The following is a 20,597-nucleotide window of genomic DNA, read 5'->3' on the forward strand; positions in this document are numbered from 1 at the left end:
CTAAACAAAAAGAAAAAGTTATTATTTTTGTCCTCCACATGATAATAGTTTGGTTCTAAGGCCTCACGGCTGAAAGGAGCAAGAGTGCCATCGTGGATTTAACTGTTCTCATCATCATTATTATTAAATCTAATTCTATGTGAACATTCGGCCCCATCTGGGAGTGTGTGTGTGTGTGTGCAGAGCTGCAGCTGAAAGGGCTTGTTGGCGGCGAGTAGCCCTTCAGTTAGCGACTACAGCGTCACAACTAAGCGCTGCTCGTGCACACAAGGCATGCTAAAGAGACACCGAGGAGTTCAGACATAAGGCAGCTATTTCTGTGTTTTACTCTCCCTTGTGGACTTTGGCTCCCGTCCCTGTTGGGAGGGGAGTGGGTGACTAGGCCTGGGGGGGGGGGAGGGAGGCGCTACAGCAGCTCCGAGTGAACTGTCGTCACAAGGCAGTTATTGGTCATAATATCAAAAGACAGCGAGCAAAAGGAATGATATAGTGAGAGAGTGAAGGACGAGGGGATGAGGTGGGGTCAGCGATGATGAACACAACAGCTGATTACCTGTGAGTACAGTCACATTACACAACCATTGATACAATTATACACATATATATATAAAAAAAACAATAAAAGGCAAACAAAAGTTGATTGTACAGTTGCTTCTCCACATGTACTTCATACTGAAAGAGGAAGACACCGTTCTGGGGAGGTGAAGGCGGGGGTTAATCTCTTCAAGCAGCAAAAACCAGGAGGAGCAGGGTGTGAGGAGGAAGGTGCTACATCAGAGAGGTGGGGGGGGGGGGTGTGCAACCAATCAGACAATGTGCAGGGAGGGAGGTGATGGACGGACGGGGGGGGGGGGTTGCTACTGCCGACAGGAAGGTGGAGCACGGCCAGGCGGAGGAACGGAGGCATGACAGCATGAAATGCACTGCAAAGTAAAAACAGAGAAGGCAGAGACGGTGGATACAGTGCGGGGGGGTGGGGGTGAGGAGAGGGAGGGGGCGGCGGGGCGGCCCCCCCTGACCGCACACCCCCCCTCTGCAAACACAAAGGCCTCTTAATCGTTCCAGTCCTTCTTGATGTTGAGGTTCCACTCCCAGGACAGGTGGTTGTGCTTGTCGTCGTCGGTGAACTTGGACTTGATGAGGTAATTTCCGCGGGCCAGCAGGCCCTTGGGAGCCTCCTCCACCGTGGTCAGGAAGTCGTACTCGGGGGCGCGGGGCCCGTAGCTGCCCACCATGTAGTCCGACTTGTCAACTGTCGACAGAGAGAGACGTCACGGTGAGACGGCGACACGTCAGCGTGAGGCTTGCTAGCCTAGAGTAGCAGCTGATGTTGCTCATGTGTGCTGCTCAGGACTGGACATACTGAAACTGTATTTCTAATTCTGAGTTGTTTAGGCCCAGTCCCAATACTCCCCCTACTCCTACTTTTCATCCCTACCCCTAAATTCTGCACGTTCCCGTGAGGGTAGTGGTGTCCCAATTCCTCTTTTCACCTAGGGCTAGCGGGGAAAACAAGGGTAGTGGCTATGAATCTGTCCCTACGGATCAAGTGTTTTCAGATCATCACTAGCTGAACTAGGGCCAGAAAAATTTCCCAGAATGCTTTTGTTGTCATTTGCGGACTGAATAAAAAAAAAACAACATGGCGGACATTTCTTATTTTTTAGTGAATAAAATCAATATTTTGAGTTAGTTTCTGCATAAAAATGCGTTTTGATTACATTTCTAGTGAGAAATATATATTTTACTTTCATAATATTCACTCAGTGAATGTACACAATCACTCGTTTGCCCGTTGTTGTGAAGTCTTTTCAGATTTCGCCGGAATAAAGGCTGATTTATGGTTCCGCGTTACACCAAACCAGAGCCTACGGCGTAGGTTACGCGGCGAGGCGCGCCGTACGCCGTACCTAACCCTACACCGTACGCCGTACCCTACGCCGTAGGCTCTGCGTCGATTTAACGCGGAACCATAAATCAGCTCCGGAGCCGGCAGGCAGAAATCTCAAAATTTTCGGAGCAAATTTCTTAACAGGCGTAGCTACAACTGTTAGATTTCATCTATTAAACCAACATTTATCTTCCTAAATGATTTATTTCAGCCAGCAGTAATTCTCCACAGAGCTGCAGGTTTCTCCCCGGGACGACGGCGCAGGTTGACCTGGCGATCAATCCTGTACGTGAGCTGCTGCTGCTCCGAGCCGGCGGCTCTTCTCATCGCCGAAAACATCGGATCAAATTTCTTAACAGGCGTTATTTGGATAAACTGAGCCCAGGTTGGGGATCTTAACGGTTACTTTTACGCCTGAAAAAATATTAAAACTTAATAAAGTGGCATATTAACAGCGCTACAGCTGAAATTAAAACAGCTTTTAGCTCTCAGCTTCCTGATTTTAGGGGTGGTGCTGAAAGTAGTAGTAGGGGGAGTATTGGGACAGGCCCCTGGGGAGATTTCAAGTGCCCTAAAATCTGTGGCTTCTTTTTTAGGGGTAGTGGTAGAAAGTAGGGGGAGTATTGAGATTGGCCCTTAGGCCCAATCCCAATTCAACTTCACTCGCACTTCTTTTCTTCCCTAACCCCTAAAAAAGAAGGGGGAGATTTTAGGGCACTTAAGATCTAGGGCACTTTGCCCAGGTGCCTGTCCCAATTCTCCTACTCCCCCTCGTTTTCATCCCTACCCTGATCAGGAAGCTGAGAGCCAAAAGCTGTTTTAATTTCAGCTGTAGTGCTGTTAATATGGCACTGTATTAAGTTTTAATATTTTTTCAGGCATAAAGGTAACCTTAAGATACGGCGTAGGGTACGGCGTACGGCGCGCGTCGCTGCGTACATCGACGCAGACCTTACTTACGTAACCTCCGCCGTAGGCTCTGTGTTGGTGTAACGCGGAACCATAAATCCCTTTATTCTGGTGTGATCTTCGGCAACTTTATCTGAAAGTGTGTAAATTACCCAGATAACAGCTGGATTACTTTGTGGTTTCTGAAGACTATTATATCAGAAACATCCAAAACAAATCTGACGAGTCACAGGGTTATTTCTCTCTATTTCTCTGAGACAAGTCTGCCTGTTTGCCTTCGGTCGGCGAGTCAAATCGACGCAGAGCCTCTTTTTTTCATACCCCCTCGCTCGCCAAGTCAGCATCTGAAATCCCTCGATTTGAAGGGGCTATTCTCAGCCCCTAGCCCTCGTTATGCCCCCTCCCCCTAGGTGAAAAGAGGAATTGGGACACCACTACCTTCACGGGAACGCGCAAAAGTTAGGGTTAGTGAAGAAAACGAGGGCGAGGGGGAGTATTGGGACGCAGCCTAACTCTCTGTGGGGACATCCATCCTGCCCCGTCGTGCTCGGCCCACCATTGGATTCAGATAAGTGGTGTGTGTTGAGGAAAAGGACCAAAGCTTCACCTGCAGAGCCGTGCTTAGTTTATTGTTTCATCTCCTCTTGGAAATGTTTTCACGTGTAACCGGCACATGTGCGATGACAAATACGTCAAATTAACTGAAATATGTCAAGATCAGATGTTTCTTGCTGAACTCAGAAGGAGAAAAATTTCCCGGCTTCGGGGAATAATATTCATTTGAGAGGACGCACAAGTTTTTAAAGAATTAAAACAACAAACATCTGATCTTCATGAGGTCAATAGTTTTATATTACAGTTATTTCCTTCATGAAATGTTCATCTAAAAACCAGGGGCCTCATGTACAAAGCGTGCATACGCACAAAAACATGGCGTACGCCCTTTTCCACGCAAACGTTCAGATGTATCAAGAGTGAAATGACCGTGGAAATGTGCGGTGCCCGACGCCAACTTCATGGCTGGCGTACGCACGTTTCCACAGCTATTGGTCCGTTGGCGACACTTAGTGGTGATGCTGGGAAACTGTTAATAATGTGAAAACAATTAGCCCTCAGAGTGATGTGCACATCAGAGACACACTGATGAACAATTAACACATTCAACTGTCTGCAATTACACGAGTGGATATAAAAGCAAAGTGGTGCAGAAATACCGTTAACAACAATGGCAGCTTTGGCAGTGTTAGAAGATATCACAAATGGCGCAGTAAGAACATAAATAATATTTAGCCGGTTTTCCTAATGTAATCGGAGCTATCGACTGCACACACATTGCTATAAAAGCACCATCACTGGATGAATATGTGTACGTTAACAGGAAGCATTTTCATTCCATTAATGTACAGATTATATGATTAATTTATGTTATTTGTGAAGTTATTTCTTGGAAAAAGGGGCAGATCAGATAAGATTCTTCTTCTTTCTGCTTGCTTTCATTCACGAGTTAAGAACATTTGTATTTGTATTGAATTATTTTATTTTTTTGAATGGAATAAAGAATATTAAAAAAAATAAAAAAATATGTCACAGGTGTCAAACTGAATCCCAGAAGGGCCGCTGTCCTGCATGTTTTAGATGTTTCACTGCTTTAACACACCTGATTCTAATTAATCATCATCACCAGCTTGTCATCAAAGTCTGGATGGTTCTGTTGATGACACAGCTCCTTGTATCATGGTGCAATTAAACAGGGAAACCGGCCCTCGAGGGCCTATTTAAATACATTTGCATATTTAAATGGAGGCGTGGTCAGGGAGGAGTCTGGGACTCCTACATGTGCGCTCAATTCCACGTTGATTGGGATGTACAAAGGAAATGTGCTTGGATTCATGCCTACGCACAGTTTCATACATCTGGATTTTTTTGTGCGTAGGACGTTTTCTGGATTTAAGCGTACGCCATGTTTCAGTAGGAAATCCACGCAAGTCTTTGTACATGAGGCCCCTGCTCCATGTTAAACTCAGATTTGATAGTTTATAAGTTGCAGTTGGTCACAAACTCTCCTGCTGCTGGTTAACCAGCGTGAGGGAGGAGAGAAGCTGCAGCCTCGTGTTTATCTGCACGTTAAAGACGACAACCTGAGAGCAAGTGTCCAAAAAAAGACAGAACTTACAACTTTATAGGCGTTCACTCTTGCTGCTGCTAAAATAAATCTAAATTAAATGTTATTAGCAGCGTCTGGCTCGGGGGGGCGAGGCTGCTCCTCCACTCCTGCAGACATGGAGGACCGTGCTGGGGAGGACCAGTCACTTTGACCTGATCTAATGATCACTTTCATGATACAAACCCTCCAGGAATCTCTTGACCCAAACAACACATTCAGGATTCTTTTGGTAACAAAGATAGTTACTGAGTAACGGGAAGTTCAGATACAAGAGCCCACGTTGAGCTTCAGTTCAAAGTTAGTTTTTACTCACTTTTCATTCCTTTCCTGTACGTTTCCTGCACGTACTTCAGACCCGAAACAATCTCCCTGTTTACCTGAGGATAAAAAACATGATTCAAAACAAGAAAGCAACGTCTCTTTTGTTCAAAACATCCCATTTCAATCACATTTCTAGATTTTTGCTCTTCTGACGCCGTATCAGCAGAGACGGCAAATGAAAATGAAGAAGGAAAACTGGTTATTTCTTGAGGTTTTTATCTTACTGACATGGAACGTACCATCAAACTGTCTCGGCCTCCGTCACAACCTTCAGCTCTAGCGTTTCCGGCGGTTCCAGCTCGTACCAGACCCTGCCCTGGTTTACTGATCAATACTGAATGATTTCCTCCGGGCTGCTTCACAAACAGCAGCAGATTGTGTGGTGACCTTTCTGGACGGGACTGACCCAGACACAGCTCTGGTATTTGATCAGCGTTATAATCACTGATAATCATTTTTAAATTAATACATTCTGCCACGCAGACTTGCTATTTAGTTACATTATATGAGTACCGTATTTTCCGCAATATAAGGCGCTACAGTAGATAAGGCGCTACAGTAGAGTCTGGGGTTACGTTATGCATCCATTAGAAGTATTTATTCAAGTGTATTTTATTTGTGTTAGTTCTTTAATATTTTAGTTCTAAATTGGAAGATTATTGTGATCTTTTTCGTCGCTCAAAATAAACGTCATACTTCTGAAAGCCGGTATTCCCGCCAAAACGCCATCCATTTGTCGCGACTTTCAACCCCAGCAAGGCCAAGTATGGAGAAATGTAAGAAAAGAATAATATCTGAAGAAAATGGAACATTCATGATGCCTGGGCAGATTCATAAATTACCTCTGATGAGAGTGACCTACCAGTATGCCTAATGTGTGGAGAAAAACTGTCTAACAATAAACGGTCAAATGTCGCAAGACATTTCAACAATACACACAGAGCCTTTGCTGAACAATATCCAGAGGGAGAAGAGAGAAAAAAGCTGTTTGGGAACTGATGCAGAGACTGATCTGACGAAAAATCACTTCAAGAAGTGGCTGAAGTCGCAGCTCAATATTGATCCATATATAAGGAGCACCGGATTATAAGGCGCATGGTCAGCTTTTGAAAAAATTGAAGGCTTTTAGGTGCGCCTTATAGTGCGGAAAATACGGTATTTCTGAAGCATTATTCATATTTTTTTTGCCCCTGATGGACGCCATATAAGGTAGTAGCCCACCGTCGCCAGGGCAGAGAGGGCTAACAATGACCTCACTCAGACCTTTAACTCTCAGCTTCTGTTACACTTCCCTCCCAAATACCTGGTGAGGCCGGGGTGTGTGTCAGCACGCTGACTGGTTCAGGAAGGGAAGCCTTAGCCTACCACGTCCACCGGGAAGCTCACACTTCATGCGTTACAGAGTGCAAAGCATTTGTTTAGAGTTCAGACGGAGGCGTGGAGCTGCAGGTGGAGACGGCTGGGATCCCTCACCAACACCCAGCTGTGTTTACATCACTTCTCACCTTAAAGCTGATCTTTATCTTGTATTCTACTCCCTCCTTCAGCACAAACGCCTGCTTCTTAAAGGCTTCCAGGTCTCCTGTTACAAACCAAAGGTAGAACAAAAAAAAGAGAATAAGTCAATAAGTGGGTGATTGTAGCGACAGAGAGGGTGTAATTATGACAATCCAGGACAAAAATCAAACACTCAAGTCTAGTTTTTTGTTAAATACATGACAGAACAACGTCCCAGATGTTCACCAGAGACAGGATTCATGACATTTTAAGATCTAGTGAAGACAAGTCAAGATTGTGTTTTTTTAATTATAAAAAAAACACTTGAACACAAAGAGAGCATCAGTGGTGGAGGAAGCCAAGACTTCTGGAGGCTGAAATGAGCCTTTCACAGTCATAAATAGGTAGATTATAATACATGTTTGAATTATTTAAACAATGTAGGAGTAGGAACTCAGTTCTTCTACTTTATATACCGCCTGAAAAAGCTGAATTGACTGTATTTGCTTCAGTTGACGTCCCTACACCCGTCTCTCCTGCATACCCCACTATCAACAGGAGAGCTGTTTTTATAGGTCAAACACGTGTATACGAGACACTTTTAAACCATCTTCAGACATGATGTGTGCATAATTGATAGCGGTATCAGAAAAGTTAAACAGTAATGATGTGCAGTCGTTCAGACACGGGTCTCTTTTGCATCAGTGTTCCTCTTTTTTCAGTCAGACACGTCTGTAAATGTGACAGAAAACCCACTGAGGACATGAACGGCAGAGGAATAAGCTGGTTTACCTGCACAGAGTTTACAGAGTCTGTTTTCTCTAATTATTTTCCTATATCTAAACAAAAGCTGCATTTCCTCTCTCAGACAAACCTTTAGCTTTGATTACGGCACGAATTCACCATCACATCCTTGCATTAAGCTTATGCCACATCACAGCTCGTATCTTCCTCCAGAGGTTTGTTACATTTACTAAAAGATGCTTTGGTGATGGGAGAGTCTTCTCCAACGCATCCCAAAGATTCTTAATGGGGTTAAGATGTGGACTCTAGCAACTCTAAATCTCAGTACGGACCAGACAGGCTCACATTCAGGTACTGTAGCATCACCTCATCCCCCCGTTCACCCTGTTATCTCTCGCTCCAGGACAGAACAAACCTGGACTCAGACCAGGGAGATGATGATGATGATGATGATGATTCTCCAATTAGAGCACCAATCTCTGATGCAGTTAAAGCTTTCATAAACAGGAAGTAATTTTGAAGAAAATAAATGAATACAATCTCTATGACTGCTCTTTCCAAACCCTTTTGTATTGCTAATCAATAAAAACTCATAACTCTTAAAATAACAGCGAGACAGCCTAAAACTAGGTATATTTAAGACAATTTTGACCCTTTGACAAGCAGGAAAAACACTTGAAAGACTGAGGATCTGCTCACTGCTGCAGCTGGACTTAAATAACTCTCTGCCAGCTGAGACACATTAATCACTGCACTACTTTTCCAAACAGGAACTTCTGACCCACTTGCTTAGTTGAATTAGGTGACACATTTATTTTTGGCCCAGCCAGTCCACTCACAATTAATTAATTTGCATGACAAGCAACGTGTGGGGATGTAAACAAAGAATCACCAAACAAAGTGACACAATTCTCACCTTTTTTGAAAAATAAATTAATCAACATCAACATCACCTAATACTGAGCACTTTAGGTGATCTGAACAGAAAACGTTCGTGTATGTTAACCTAAGTCAACGTTTAAATTCATGTTCTCTCTCAGCCCTTTATATTGCTTAGATATGAAATTATTCTTAAAAAAAAAAAAAAAAAAATCTGAATAGCCCAATACTACTTCAAAACTTAATTAATAACTGGGAAGAAACGAGTATCAAAACCTGCACGAGCTCCAATACTAAACCATTAAAGATCACAGTATTGATCAGCTCAGAGGATTTCATTTCTATTCTACCTGCATGAGTGCATGTGTGGATGCAGTCAGGAGGTTTTAAACATTACCACCACTAACAAAACCACCACTACTACTGATGATATGGTCCTTACCGCATCTGAAAATTTAATTTATGTGCCACTCACAGCCCCTCTTACTGTATCTTTCCATTCGTCATTAAATGCATCAGCTGGATTTTCTTGCAACTAATCTTCATCCAAATGTGACGAAAACCAGCCAAATGTTTTGCACAAACCAAATTCCATCAATGAGTCTTGCCGAGATGCCAAACAGCTGATTGATGTACAGAAGTGTTGCATCCTGTATTTGGATATATTTGGATTTCTGTGCATTTTCTACCCCGACATCTCATTCTAGGATAAACCTGGGAGAAATAAAGGTCATACCAGAGTCCTGCCACCTGATCATCCAAGACTATGCTGCTCAAAATGAGAGAAAAGCAGACTGAAAAACTGAAAAACTCTGCATTGTTTTCATTGAATGAGCAGTGATAATTAGCGGAGAAAGTATTTATGCAGTGATGCTCAGAGAGGGAGCCGGACACAATGTTCCCACTGATTTAAGTGTTGGCCAGCAGGGGTAAACGCAGCTCCAGGAGCGGCTGTTCCTTCAGGCTGACTCTGGGAATACCATAACCACATTTTTACACTTGTAAGCAAAATGGAAAACAAAGTTGTGTATTCAGTTCTTCTGTACATAACAAACTCTACTGTTAAAAGTATAAGGGAGATTTAGAGAGCACATTCAGCTCAGGGTGAAGGAGTTCGTGCAGAGCTCAATAATGATGACGACGGGGGAAAAGTATTACTTAGGAGAACTTTCACGCAGGCTACGGTATAACAAAAATAGGATGAATCAACAAAAGCAACTCCCTCCTGTCAGAACTATTGAGCTTTTTGGAAAGATGCAATGTTGAGCAGCTGTAAACAAGGATGGTGCAAACATATTACTCTTTACTCCCCGTGTGATTCCAAACCCCAGAAAACCAGTCTCACCAATTCCACAAATGAAACAAATGAAAAACCAAACCATCAACACTCCCATGAGTCATCATTATCTAAAGGGGACCTATTATGAAAAACAGGTTTTTTCTTGCTTTAACATATATAAAGTGGTCTCCCCTCAGCCTGCCAACTCAGAGAAGGAGGAAAGCAACCTAATTCTGCAGTGTCTGTACAGCCGCCCGGATGAGCTGTCCAGTCTGATGTGGATCTACGAGCCAATAAGATTTTGCGTATTTTCGTTACGTAACCAAAATGCAAACCACGCCCACAACTATAAAACCGTGTAACTGCATGCGAGCGTCCGACTATCGTAGCACTGCGTGACATCGTACTCTCTGTCCATCTCCCTCCAGCAGCTGCCACTTTATTGAGGTTTTTGTAGTGAAATGAGGAGGAATCATAGAGATAACTTCTCATTTCAACTAACTGGATCAGCCGTTCCTCATCCGTGACTGTTTCCTTCAGCGCTTTCAACCGGCTTTCAACACGAGCGGCAGGAAGAAAATAGAAGCAGGGCGTCCAACAAATGTTCAGCTCAAAACGGCGCTGCGTCGCTGCGGCCAGTTAGGACAGTCCAATAGAAAATAAAGCAATGGAAGTGATTTTGTCGCTGAATCCCTCATAGAGACTGAGGTTAGAGAATGGGAAGATAAAGACATGGTTCAGAGGCTGAATTTCTAATTTATATAGAAAAAAGAATCAAAAGCTTGTTTTTAAGACATTCAAGTCCTGTTTAAAATATACATTAAATGCCATAATAGGTCTCCTTTAAATCTGGCTATAATATGTTTCCAGGCCGAGCCACCACCCCTGCGGTCGTCTGCAGTTCCTCCATGTCATCTGACTGCAGAAACGTCACAACATTGTTGGTCAAACACCACGTGAGCAGGAGCAGAATAACTAGTTTCTCCTAATGACCAGACAGACGACCCTCAGCACCAGAGATGAAAACCAACCAGTCAACCGCTAGTAAATCAACATTACTGCTGCTGCTCTGCATGGGAAGACTTGGCCTGTAATTTAGGTACAATTTTAACAGATAACTAAATAAAAGAAGCCAGTGGTGGACTACATGATTAATTCCTCTAAATCATACAGTTGACTGCAAAGATATTCAAGGATTGCCGGTGAAAAGCGTCTCACCTTGCAGGTCCAGCACCAGGGGGTTGGGGGCGGCCTCGCAGATCAGAGACATTCGTGTCACCTGGACATTGGGAACAGTGGGATCTGAGGAGGAATCAGAAAACACATCATTGAATTCAGACAATAAAGAAACTGTTTCCGGATACCACACATCATTGCTTGTGACATCCACCTGCTAAAAGAATACTTATGTCAGTTTTACAGTAATATTTGCTTCTCACAGGAGACAGAACATATGACCAGTCTTCTTTCCAGAACAAATAAACCATGTCATGTTGCCATTTCATTTGTTTCTGACTCAACAAGTAGACCTTGATGATACAGAACATCCCAGTGAGGAGGAAACGTGTTCAGTTGTACAGACACACAAAAAAGGCCATTCTTACGTCACTGAAATGGCCTAATCACAAACTACAAAAAATACTCCTTTTACACTTGTTTGAAATGGTTCTATTTCTAAAAAGTATGTATAAACTTATTGGGAATTATTTCAATTGAAACATGTGCGCTACGATCTCTGCTATCTGTGTCCTGGTATTTTTTATTTATATATAATAAGAATTGTAGAAAATATTCACACTCAGCTCAGACTCCCCTGAAGATGATGTGTAATTGTTATGTTTGTACAAATCTGACATGAAGACAACATGTTGTCTCATTAAAGGAAATGTGAGGGTCAGAAAGACACGTCTGAGACATTGTACAGGACTGTCTCAGAAAATTAGAATATTGTGATTTTCTGTAATGCAACTACAAAAACGTCATACATTCTGGTTTAATTACAAATCAACTGAAATATTGCAAGCCTTTTATTATTTTAATATTGCTGATCATGGCTTACAGTTTAAGAAAACTCAAATATCCTATCTCAAAAAATTTGAATATTCTGGGAATCTTAATCTTAAACTGTAAGCCATAATCAGCAATATTAAAATAATAAAAGGCTTGCAATATTTCAGTTGATTTGTAATGAATCCAGAATGTATGACATTTTTGTTTTTTAAATTGCATTACAGAAAATAAAGAACTTTATCACAATATTCTAATTTTCTGAGACAGTCCTGTATGTTCATGTTATGCAGATTTTTGCAAAAAATTAAATTTTCCCCCCCAATTTCTTTAAATGCATTTTCAAATTCAAACTGAAAGATGAATCCCTAATTGGCACACGTGCAGGAGGCGTGCACATCATGCGTGTTGTTAAGTGTGTTTACTCGGGGGGCTGGATGTAGGACGGCTCTGCTGTAGTTGAGACCATCTTTATTAATTAAACTTTGGTTTGTCTCTCATGAGGAGCAGCAAACGGTCATTAGAGGCTCCGCATACGAGGAGATAATGGGTTTGATATGAGGAGACGAGGGACAGGTCTTGTTTCAGCTGCCGGCAATCTCTAAACAAAGCTTAATCATAAAGCAGAATTCAAACTAAATTATTGTGAAATCATTTTTGGATTTATTAATTGAACCGTCTGCTAGCAGCAGGAAGAAATAATCCTGGTGGCAATTTTTAAATACCTAACTGCCAACAGGGTTGTAACTGCCACCTGAACGTTGTAAGGTTGACGTAAACACAAAACAGTCATGTTAACAGGAAAAAATCCTTTTTGGTGTCATTTATTTTTGCAGTTTAACAGGAAGTTAAGCCTCAAGTTAAAACACCTCAGTCCAAAGGAAAAGTGTCTGAAGAAGCTTAATGTCGGGATCATCCCAGTGCGTCAGCAGCGTTCTGCCCGCCGCTGCTCTCCTTTGGCTTTTTGAGCCTTAAGTTCATTCTAATAGGGAAATATCCCTCTAACCCTCCTGTGGTACAACCGTCCAAACTTTTGATAAGAATAATCTAGAATCAGCAGCTGACGCGTGTTTGAAAAAGGCAAACAAACTCCCGCATTTCACATTCCCGCATAGTTTGTAGGTGAAAGAAAGGAAAGCTCAGGACGGGCCAACATATGTGGAGAAACTAGTTTGCCGACTTGACCAAAGTATAAACGTGAAACACGTCTAAAAAACACAAAATAATGCAGAAACTAGACAGAAACAAATCCAGTGATGGATGCAGAAAACCTGCCAGCAGCTTTTAACAACAGAAATGACTTAATCAGACCAGAGACGGACAATAACATGGAAAACATGGATCAATCTATAAAGAAAGACCTTCCTTCCTCTACACTCGGGATTTACATTTAATAATCCCAAACAGTTGAGGTTATTCTGACTGAAAAACTACGCTGCAGGTGCAGCTCGCTGGAACAGACACGATCTTCAACCACATAACTCACATCAAGATGCCAGGCAACATTTTAACATCTATCCATTTTAACTGCGTTTATCCTACAGAAATTACAAACCTGTTTTTCTATTAAAAAGAGAAGAAAATGTTACTTTTAAACATGCATCTTATTAGAAAATAATGAAAAAAGAAAAATCAACTTCATGATTTTTTGCTCTTAAACCACTATTTCACTATTATTTTCACCTTTACCAGAAGTTTGTCACCGAACCAATCATCTATCAGTAACATCTAAGATGGAGAAATGTTTCACAGTGATTCGTGGAATATGATTTTACAGTTAGTGCTTCTACTAGAGATGTGAGTCTTGAGCTGTAATCATAACAACGGTGTGCTACATTCTTTCACCTTTTTTGTTAACCCTTTCCCAAATAAGACCTAACATCAGCTGGTACAGGACCTGACACACAGACAGATGTGGAATTGATGCACTTTACATGAAACCTTCTTCTTCTTCTTTTTAAAAAAAATAAAATTAAATTTGATTTCTTGTTCTAGTTGTTCTCTCAGATAAGTGGCGTTTCTAGACACCCACTCAGAACACAATCTTCCTCACCCTCCGCAGCGATGCCAGGACCCAGCAGAGCTTCTTTATATTTGCGTAAGCTTTCGTCATCCTTATCCAGCTCGTGGATCTCCTTCACAGACTTCTGCGCTGGCGGCCTGTAGTTGACGGGCTCGGGCTCCTCATTCTCTGCTGCGATGGCTGCTAGCTGCTCCGGGGTCAAGTCATCCTCAGCCATGACTGCAGACAGAACGGAGAAAAGCGTATGTGCATGAGGAAACAGGAGAAGGAAATGTAGTCATTTGAACAAAAAGAAAAACTCAGGAAGACTGTCAAAGTTACAGCACAATAGGTATACGAATAGACTCTTACTTTATCAAGGAAAGGGTTGTTAAATGCTCAACAAGTAGAATAACAACAATAATGTCGGTGCGAGCGCTGATAAAGTCCAGCCGGTGCTTTTTCCCCCCAGTGCGCTGCTGTCAGGCTGCACAAACATTAACATTTATCTTTACACTGCTACTGATCTTACTCTGCTGGGTCATATTATCTTGCCACATTTCTCAAAGTCATCAGCCCTAAAGTCAAGAATGAGGGGTCATGCATCACATTTGTTTGTCTGGCGCGCACAATAGTTAGGGCAAAGCAAAGGGTTCAAGCTTTTAACAAAAATGAGCCACCGGGAATGTTTAAAAACATATTTCAGCATCATTACCAGCAGTATCATATCTGGGTTTAATTCCCATCCATCCATACATGAGATGAAGATAATGTGAAGTTATAAATAAGCAAGTCACACCATTTATGACAGGAAATAAGGACCAGGTTACCCTGCTACCAGAGGTGTCAAGTAACGAAGTACAAATACTTTGTTACCTTACTTAAGTAGAAAGTTTGGTTATCTATACTTCACTGGAGTAATTATTTTTCAGACGACTTTTTACTTTCACTCCTTACATTTTCACACAATTATCTGTACTTTTTACTCCTTACATTTTAAAAACAGCCTTGTTACTCTATTTCATTTTGGCCTTTAAACAAAACTATCCAGTTAAATTGCTCCATGCGGATAGAGTGAATTTGGTTGTGGTTGTTTCAGATGTTCTTGTCCAGTTTTGTTCTTACATCCGCTCCCTCAGATTCCTGCAACTAAACTTGGATGTACATTCCAATAAAGGTTAGGATAAATGATAACATGTCTCTGAAGTTTGACTTTTTGCACCATTACAATACTTATAGGCAACTAGTCATCATATCTCCTGCTCTCTGAAACACATGTTAATGCTCAATAGTACACATATATGGTTCTTTAATATATTTGCATTATACTAAGATGCATTCATTTTCAATGGCTTTTGTCCTTTATGGCTTTTTTACCCCTTACATTACTTTTATACTTTAGTAGTTTTAGTAGTTTTGAAACCAGTACTTTTATACTTTTACTTGAGTAAAAAACTTGAGTTGATACTTCAACTTCTACAGGAGTATTTTTAAACTCTAGTATCTATACTTCTACCTGAGTAATGAATGTGAATACTGAAGACACCTCTGCCTGCTACCAGGACAACTTCATTTTGACAGCCAAAAGTTTGTTCTTTCTCCATGTCCCTTTTTGGACGAGCGGTCTTGTGCTCAGGAGCCAACGCTGGAAAGATTTCCTTTGCAGCAATGTGAGCGGGAAACAAAAGCAGGAAGAGCTCTGTTTATTCCAAGAGTCTTGACATTCATTGAGGCCATTCTGCCTTCAGAGCTACACAAGAGACACCGATTCAATGCTATGTAGATATTTTAGTCAATATAATATGCCCATTCCTTAAAGGAAACGTACAGGGCCCACAAAATTTCCTGCGTCATTTCAGAAAGGTCTGGCAAATACTTGAGTCAAACTGCCAGAGGAATAAAGAATGAAGTACAAAAGCACCTTTTTCAACCATATATTTACAGTTTTGTTCAGATCAGTACAGTACTTTCCATTTTCAAGGTACAGCAAAGCAGTTGTTGTGAAACTGGATGGAGATGAAGATAACACTCCGACGTCTGAAACCGTCACAAAATCACTCTTGGTTTCACTGACTGAATTGGCAAGGTTAAAATGTGTCAAATGGTTGAACTGGTAGTTAGTTCAAACTATCAGAAGCACATGTTTTGTGCTCTCAAGAACAGATTACACCCCTGGTTTTTACAGCTGCAGACTGAACACCTTTGAACAGCCGGAGTACTTTGTGCTGGTCAGACTACACAACTTTCTCTCTTGCCATTAACATTGTTGAGGTTGTGGGTTCACATTAGGACAGGGAGAACTCACAGACAGATGACATGATCTGACAGCGATTCTAGGATTTTGTAAGAAAAAAACCCCAACAAAAACACAAACGCTAGAAGTGATGTGGGAAACGATGTGAAACGGGAGCTGTTTATCCAAAGAGTCAAAGGAGATTCAAGACCTCTCTGTCATTGTGCAGTTTCCTGACAACAAAAGCATTTAAAGATAAACTAGGAAAGAAATTAGCTATAGTTTTTTTGGAACACAAACAAAAAAAGAAGAAAATACAGCTTTTTCAGTCTTTTCTTTGAATACAATATAGACTTTCTGCTTAATTTGTGGGTTTTCCATCATCACGGTTACCCAGGTCCATGTTACCCACTGACTGCTGCTCAGACAAGCTATAGCCTTGCAATGTGTCAATGACCATCTTTGACACATTTTTGACTACTTTACTACTACTAGCAAGCACAAGTTCCTGTGCAATTCACCTGAGACTTGGAAGAATTGTATGTGAGCTTTCAAGAGTTATAAACCAGGACAAGTCCTGTAGTGTTAAATTGGCTTTGGTACAGACACTTTAATACAGTAACTAACAGGAGAGGCCTACAGAGCAGATTTACATCACTAAGAAATGATATGATACACAGCTATGTGGAAAGCTGTATATACAGGAATGTCTCAGAAAATAGAATATTGTGATTTTCTGTAATGCAATTACAAAAACAAAAATGTCATACATTCTGGATTCATTACAAATCAACTGAAATATTGCAAGCCTTTTATTATTTTAATATTGCTGATTATGGCTTACAGTTTAAGAAAACTCAAATATCCTATCTCAAAAGATTAGAATATTCTGGGAATCTTAATCTTAAACTGTAAGCCATAATCAGCAATATTAAAATAATAAAAGGCTTGCAATATTTCAGTTGATTTGTAATGAATCCAGAATGTATGACATTTTTGTTTTTTTAATTGCATTACAGAAAATAAAGAACTTTATCACAATATTCTAATTTTCTGAGACAGTCCTATAAATGATTTAAGGATGTCAACTTTTTTTAAGCATTTGCTCCGTTGCATTTCTCGTGGTGATGCAGGTATGTAGGTAAACTGAACAAATGTTTCCACATAACTAACACCTGTCCTGATGGGCATCATTTCTGTTTGGCACAGAATATGACCAGCAACCTTCTGCCACTCCTGCTGTTGTGTCCGTTGACCACAAACAGCTTCTTCCTGAGGCTCTTCATTTCATTAATGACCTGAGTTTTGTGTCTTGCACAGCCCCGGTCTGTCATTCTAGTAGCAGTTATCAGCAAATCCTGCACCACACGCCAGTTCTGTTTACAATAGTCCTGACACACGATTTATTCCTCAGAGGGAGTTAATGGTGGGGCCAGCTCATCATGCCACCTTGTGTCCGTTCATGTCAAAAGGACAGGCACACATTCATCAATATATTAAAAATAATTCTGCTTCAACTTTTTTCTGGACTCTGTTTTAAGTTTGTATTCCACACAATTCTTCATCTTAATGAAATCTATGGAAATTAATGTATGCGGAACATAAACATGCATTTTTTTATTTTAGCCATTTAAAAAAATGGCTGACTGGTGCATATAATCCCATTGTTATTCTTTTATCTATTTTTTTTAATTTTTTAATCAACCAGTCCACTTGGATAGAGTTAATTTCAGACTCTGCTTCCAGAGTATTCTGAGGAAGAAAGAGCTGAACGTGCCTCATTTACTGTGTGTCTGCACATTATTATCATTATCATTACTGTTGACTAACGCAAATAATGCTCCTGGGTAATTCTGATCAGGCAGGGAAAAAAAATGACATCCATTGCCTATTTCATCATGACATTTACAGTAAAATTGAACAGGCTTAGATTTGTGATATGGACAACTGAATAAAAGTATATCATGAAACTGCATCATCTTTATAGAAACAACTATACTCTCCAGTATACATGACTATGTTACTGTAAAAAGGTTCAAAGTTGTTGAAGTTTTAACTGCAATTAATGACTTGCTACAACTGTGAAAAAGCTGAATAGATGCAGCAGTACCTGAGGTAACTGACACTCTTTTTAAGACGTATATGGTATATCTGCATGCTTGACCTACATTTCAGATTACACAACATCCCAGGTTAATATAAACTAATGCTATAGCCATTTATCGCAGTAGAAGAATATATTTAATAATCTTAATAACAATGTGAGTCCTAAAGATCCAGAGCTCTACTGGATATGATAAATTAGGAAAGAGAATGCAAAAACAGCTGACATACATTAGTTTGAAGGATAATTTCCATAATTATACCTTCATAAAGGTTAAGAGACTTATTTTCTTATTTTTACATTTTTCTCCCTCACATCCCCCTGCACAGCTCTCTCCCCTGACCTGCCTGAACTGGCAGACATGGGAGGAATGTGTGAGTAAAGGGCCAATAAACATGCCTGAACCTGGGCCAAAAACATGCTCACAATTTTCCTCTCTTCTTCACAATTTCACCACTACTCAGACAAGATTTTAACAACAAAATTGTTTAACAAGCAACTAATTCAAGTTTTTTAATGCATATTTAACATGTTCTCGAACCCAAATGGTCCAACAGACTTTCTATGACCAAATCGCTCTTTATTTCACATTAAAATACATGTCTTTGTAATGAAATAAGAGAATGTGATTTACAGAGAGCAGGTTTACTGGAGCTTTAGCATAATAATAGTGACATAATAAGTCACATCCTTAATGAAAATGACAGTGCAGGCTCAGATGAGGACGGATCCATTTATTTAAATTTTTTTTAAAAGAGGGAAAATCACAGCAGGTCCTCCAATGAAAATTTTATGGATCTAAAATTCACTCAACTGCTTTGCCTAATTAAAATGCAAATCTGTAAGAGACAAAATTTAGATCAATGCTGTTTGAAATGACAGTAGAGGTGGTGGTGAAGAGGATTATACAAGTTCTTCCATTAAATCAAATTATTCTTATCTTGTATTTAATTTGAAAGGCCCATTGTAAAACCTAAAAGGTAAAACAGATTTGTCGTCTTTCTTATAAGGAGGTATGTTTTCTCTGCAAGTCCCTCTCCTTGTGTGTACTTTGTTTAGACTGTTGGAGGCTCAGAGGTATTTTTGTAACATTCACCAAAGGTAACATTAATTAACCACTTAATGTCCCGTCTTGAAAATGTCTCCATAATGACATTTCAGAGATGCTCCAGCACACAGAGCCACACAGAGCCACCACACCCAGCTGGAGGAGACACGGCAGGTTTAGCAGGATCCTGCTCATCATGACACAAGACAGGAAACTAGAGCGTCCCCTCCGTTAGGACAAAGGGTTAAAGGGCTGGGGTCTGATTCCTTCTTGGATCACCAGATTTAAGCTCGTCTGGGTGTCTTTTGTATGAATCTAACCAAACTCCTAAACACGCTCCAGGGTGTCACATCCAATTCTGCAACCACTGACCATGTGACCTTTATGAGGTTTTAATAAAAACACCATTGTTGTCCTTCAATAACCCATTCATCTTCATGACTGTTGGTAAAATTGTTCCATCTTAATACTTAAATAGTAAAACATTTTGAAAATGGTGGAACTTTTTGCTTAAAAAAATAATCATTGGTATTATAAAAGACATATATATTAAAATGTACGTGTGAATGCTTTCAAAATCAATTGCCCTATTTGAAATTGATAAAAACAGGGTGACAATATTGGGTGTTAGCCATCAATGATTGTGGACATTTTTAAACTATTGAGGTTCAATATTTATAGGCTATAACACTCATCTTATTTAGAAAAGGTCTGATAACATTTAAACCTAAGAAGCAGGAATGAAATTCATTCAGGATCTTTTGTCACAGATTTTGACGGAACATCCATCAATGTAAAATACAACTAAGTATGTCAAGCTTACATGAAACTGGTATTAACAAACGTAAATTGGGGGGGGAACAATACATACAATGACGATGGATAAGTGACAAGTTTGTCCAAGACGTACAAGTATTGAGCTGATAAAAGTAAAATGTGAACAGGCTTTTCTGCAGGACTCCGGCGAGAACACAAAGCTTTGGAGAGCTGGTCGCTGAGAAACCCACCAGACGGCCACGTTTGACCACACTAAAGGCTGATTTATGGTTCCACGTTACACCGACGCAGAGCCTACGGCGTAGGGTACGCGGCGATGGTGCGCGTCGCCGCGTACCCTACGCCGTCGAGTTAACGCAGAGCCATAATTCAGGCTCAAAGGCCCTCGCGGGGAGGCTAGCGGCGTGCCGCACGCGGCAGAGATGCGCTCTCTGCCGCGTGCGGCATGCCGGATATCTCATCATCGCTTGTCCCCGTCACCCACAGGTCTTACCTTACGTTTTAAAAAATAGTAGTAGCGCTACCAGGTGCCTCTGCAGTAAGTGCGTTGCGCTGCTCGGGAGCTCTTGTGCAAGTATGGCGAATCACGGCGCGGCGCCGCCCCATGCGCGAGCGGCGCCGCGGCGCGGCGCGCCGCGCTCTCCGCCCATCACGCAGCTCCACCTGCACCGACACATAAACCACTACTCTTTGTTTAAAACAAAGAGTAGAACAAATTGTTTTACTGAGAGCGGGGGGGATT

At 41.1% G+C, this 20,597-nt stretch overlaps 1 protein-coding gene across 2 annotated transcripts; it reads right to left on the reverse strand.

Annotated features, from left to right (window-relative positions):
* Positions 1-912: 912 nt before the first annotated feature.
* Positions 913-20,476, reverse strand: LOC133453844 (rho GDP-dissociation inhibitor 1-like). 2 transcript variants are annotated; one of them, XM_061733125.1, is made up of 6 exons: positions 20,349-20,476; positions 13,745-13,933; positions 10,903-10,986; positions 6,791-6,867; positions 5,278-5,341; positions 913-1,252 (listed from the first exon to the last, which is right to left on the reverse strand). In XM_061733125.1, exons 2-6 carry the CDS (start codon positions 13,929-13,931, stop codon positions 1,053-1,055), a joined length of 612 nt encoding a protein of 203 aa, XP_061589109.1. In that variant the 5' UTR covers positions 13,932-13,933; positions 20,349-20,476; the 3' UTR covers positions 913-1,052. The 2 variants fall into 2 exon arrangements, with proteins under 2 accessions (XP_061589109.1, XP_061589107.1); XM_061733123.1 differs by having other exon boundaries at positions 20,354-20,473.
* Between the last annotated feature and the right edge of the window lie 121 nt (positions 20,477-20,597).

This window comes from Cololabis saira, chromosome 1 (assembly GCF_033807715.1).
Source record: "Cololabis saira isolate AMF1-May2022 chromosome 1, fColSai1.1, whole genome shotgun sequence".
NCBI classification, from domain to species: Eukaryota; Metazoa; Chordata; class Actinopteri; order Beloniformes; family Belonidae; genus Cololabis; species Cololabis saira.

Bases quoted from the DNA above. Each gene is read 5' to 3' on its own strand.
- LOC133453844 (XM_061733125.1), bottom strand. From the start codon at position 13,931: ATGGCTGAGGATGACTTGACCCCGGAGCAGCTAGCAGCCATCGCAGCA. The intron at 5,342-6,790 runs GTGAGAAGTGAT...TTTTATCCTCAG, and splicing joins AGATAAAGATCAGCTTTAAG to GTAAACAGGGAGATTGTTTC. The intron at 1,253-5,277 runs GTGAGTAAAAAC...CTCTGTCGACAG, and splicing joins GTACAGGAAAGGAATGAAAA to TTGACAAGTCGGACTACATG.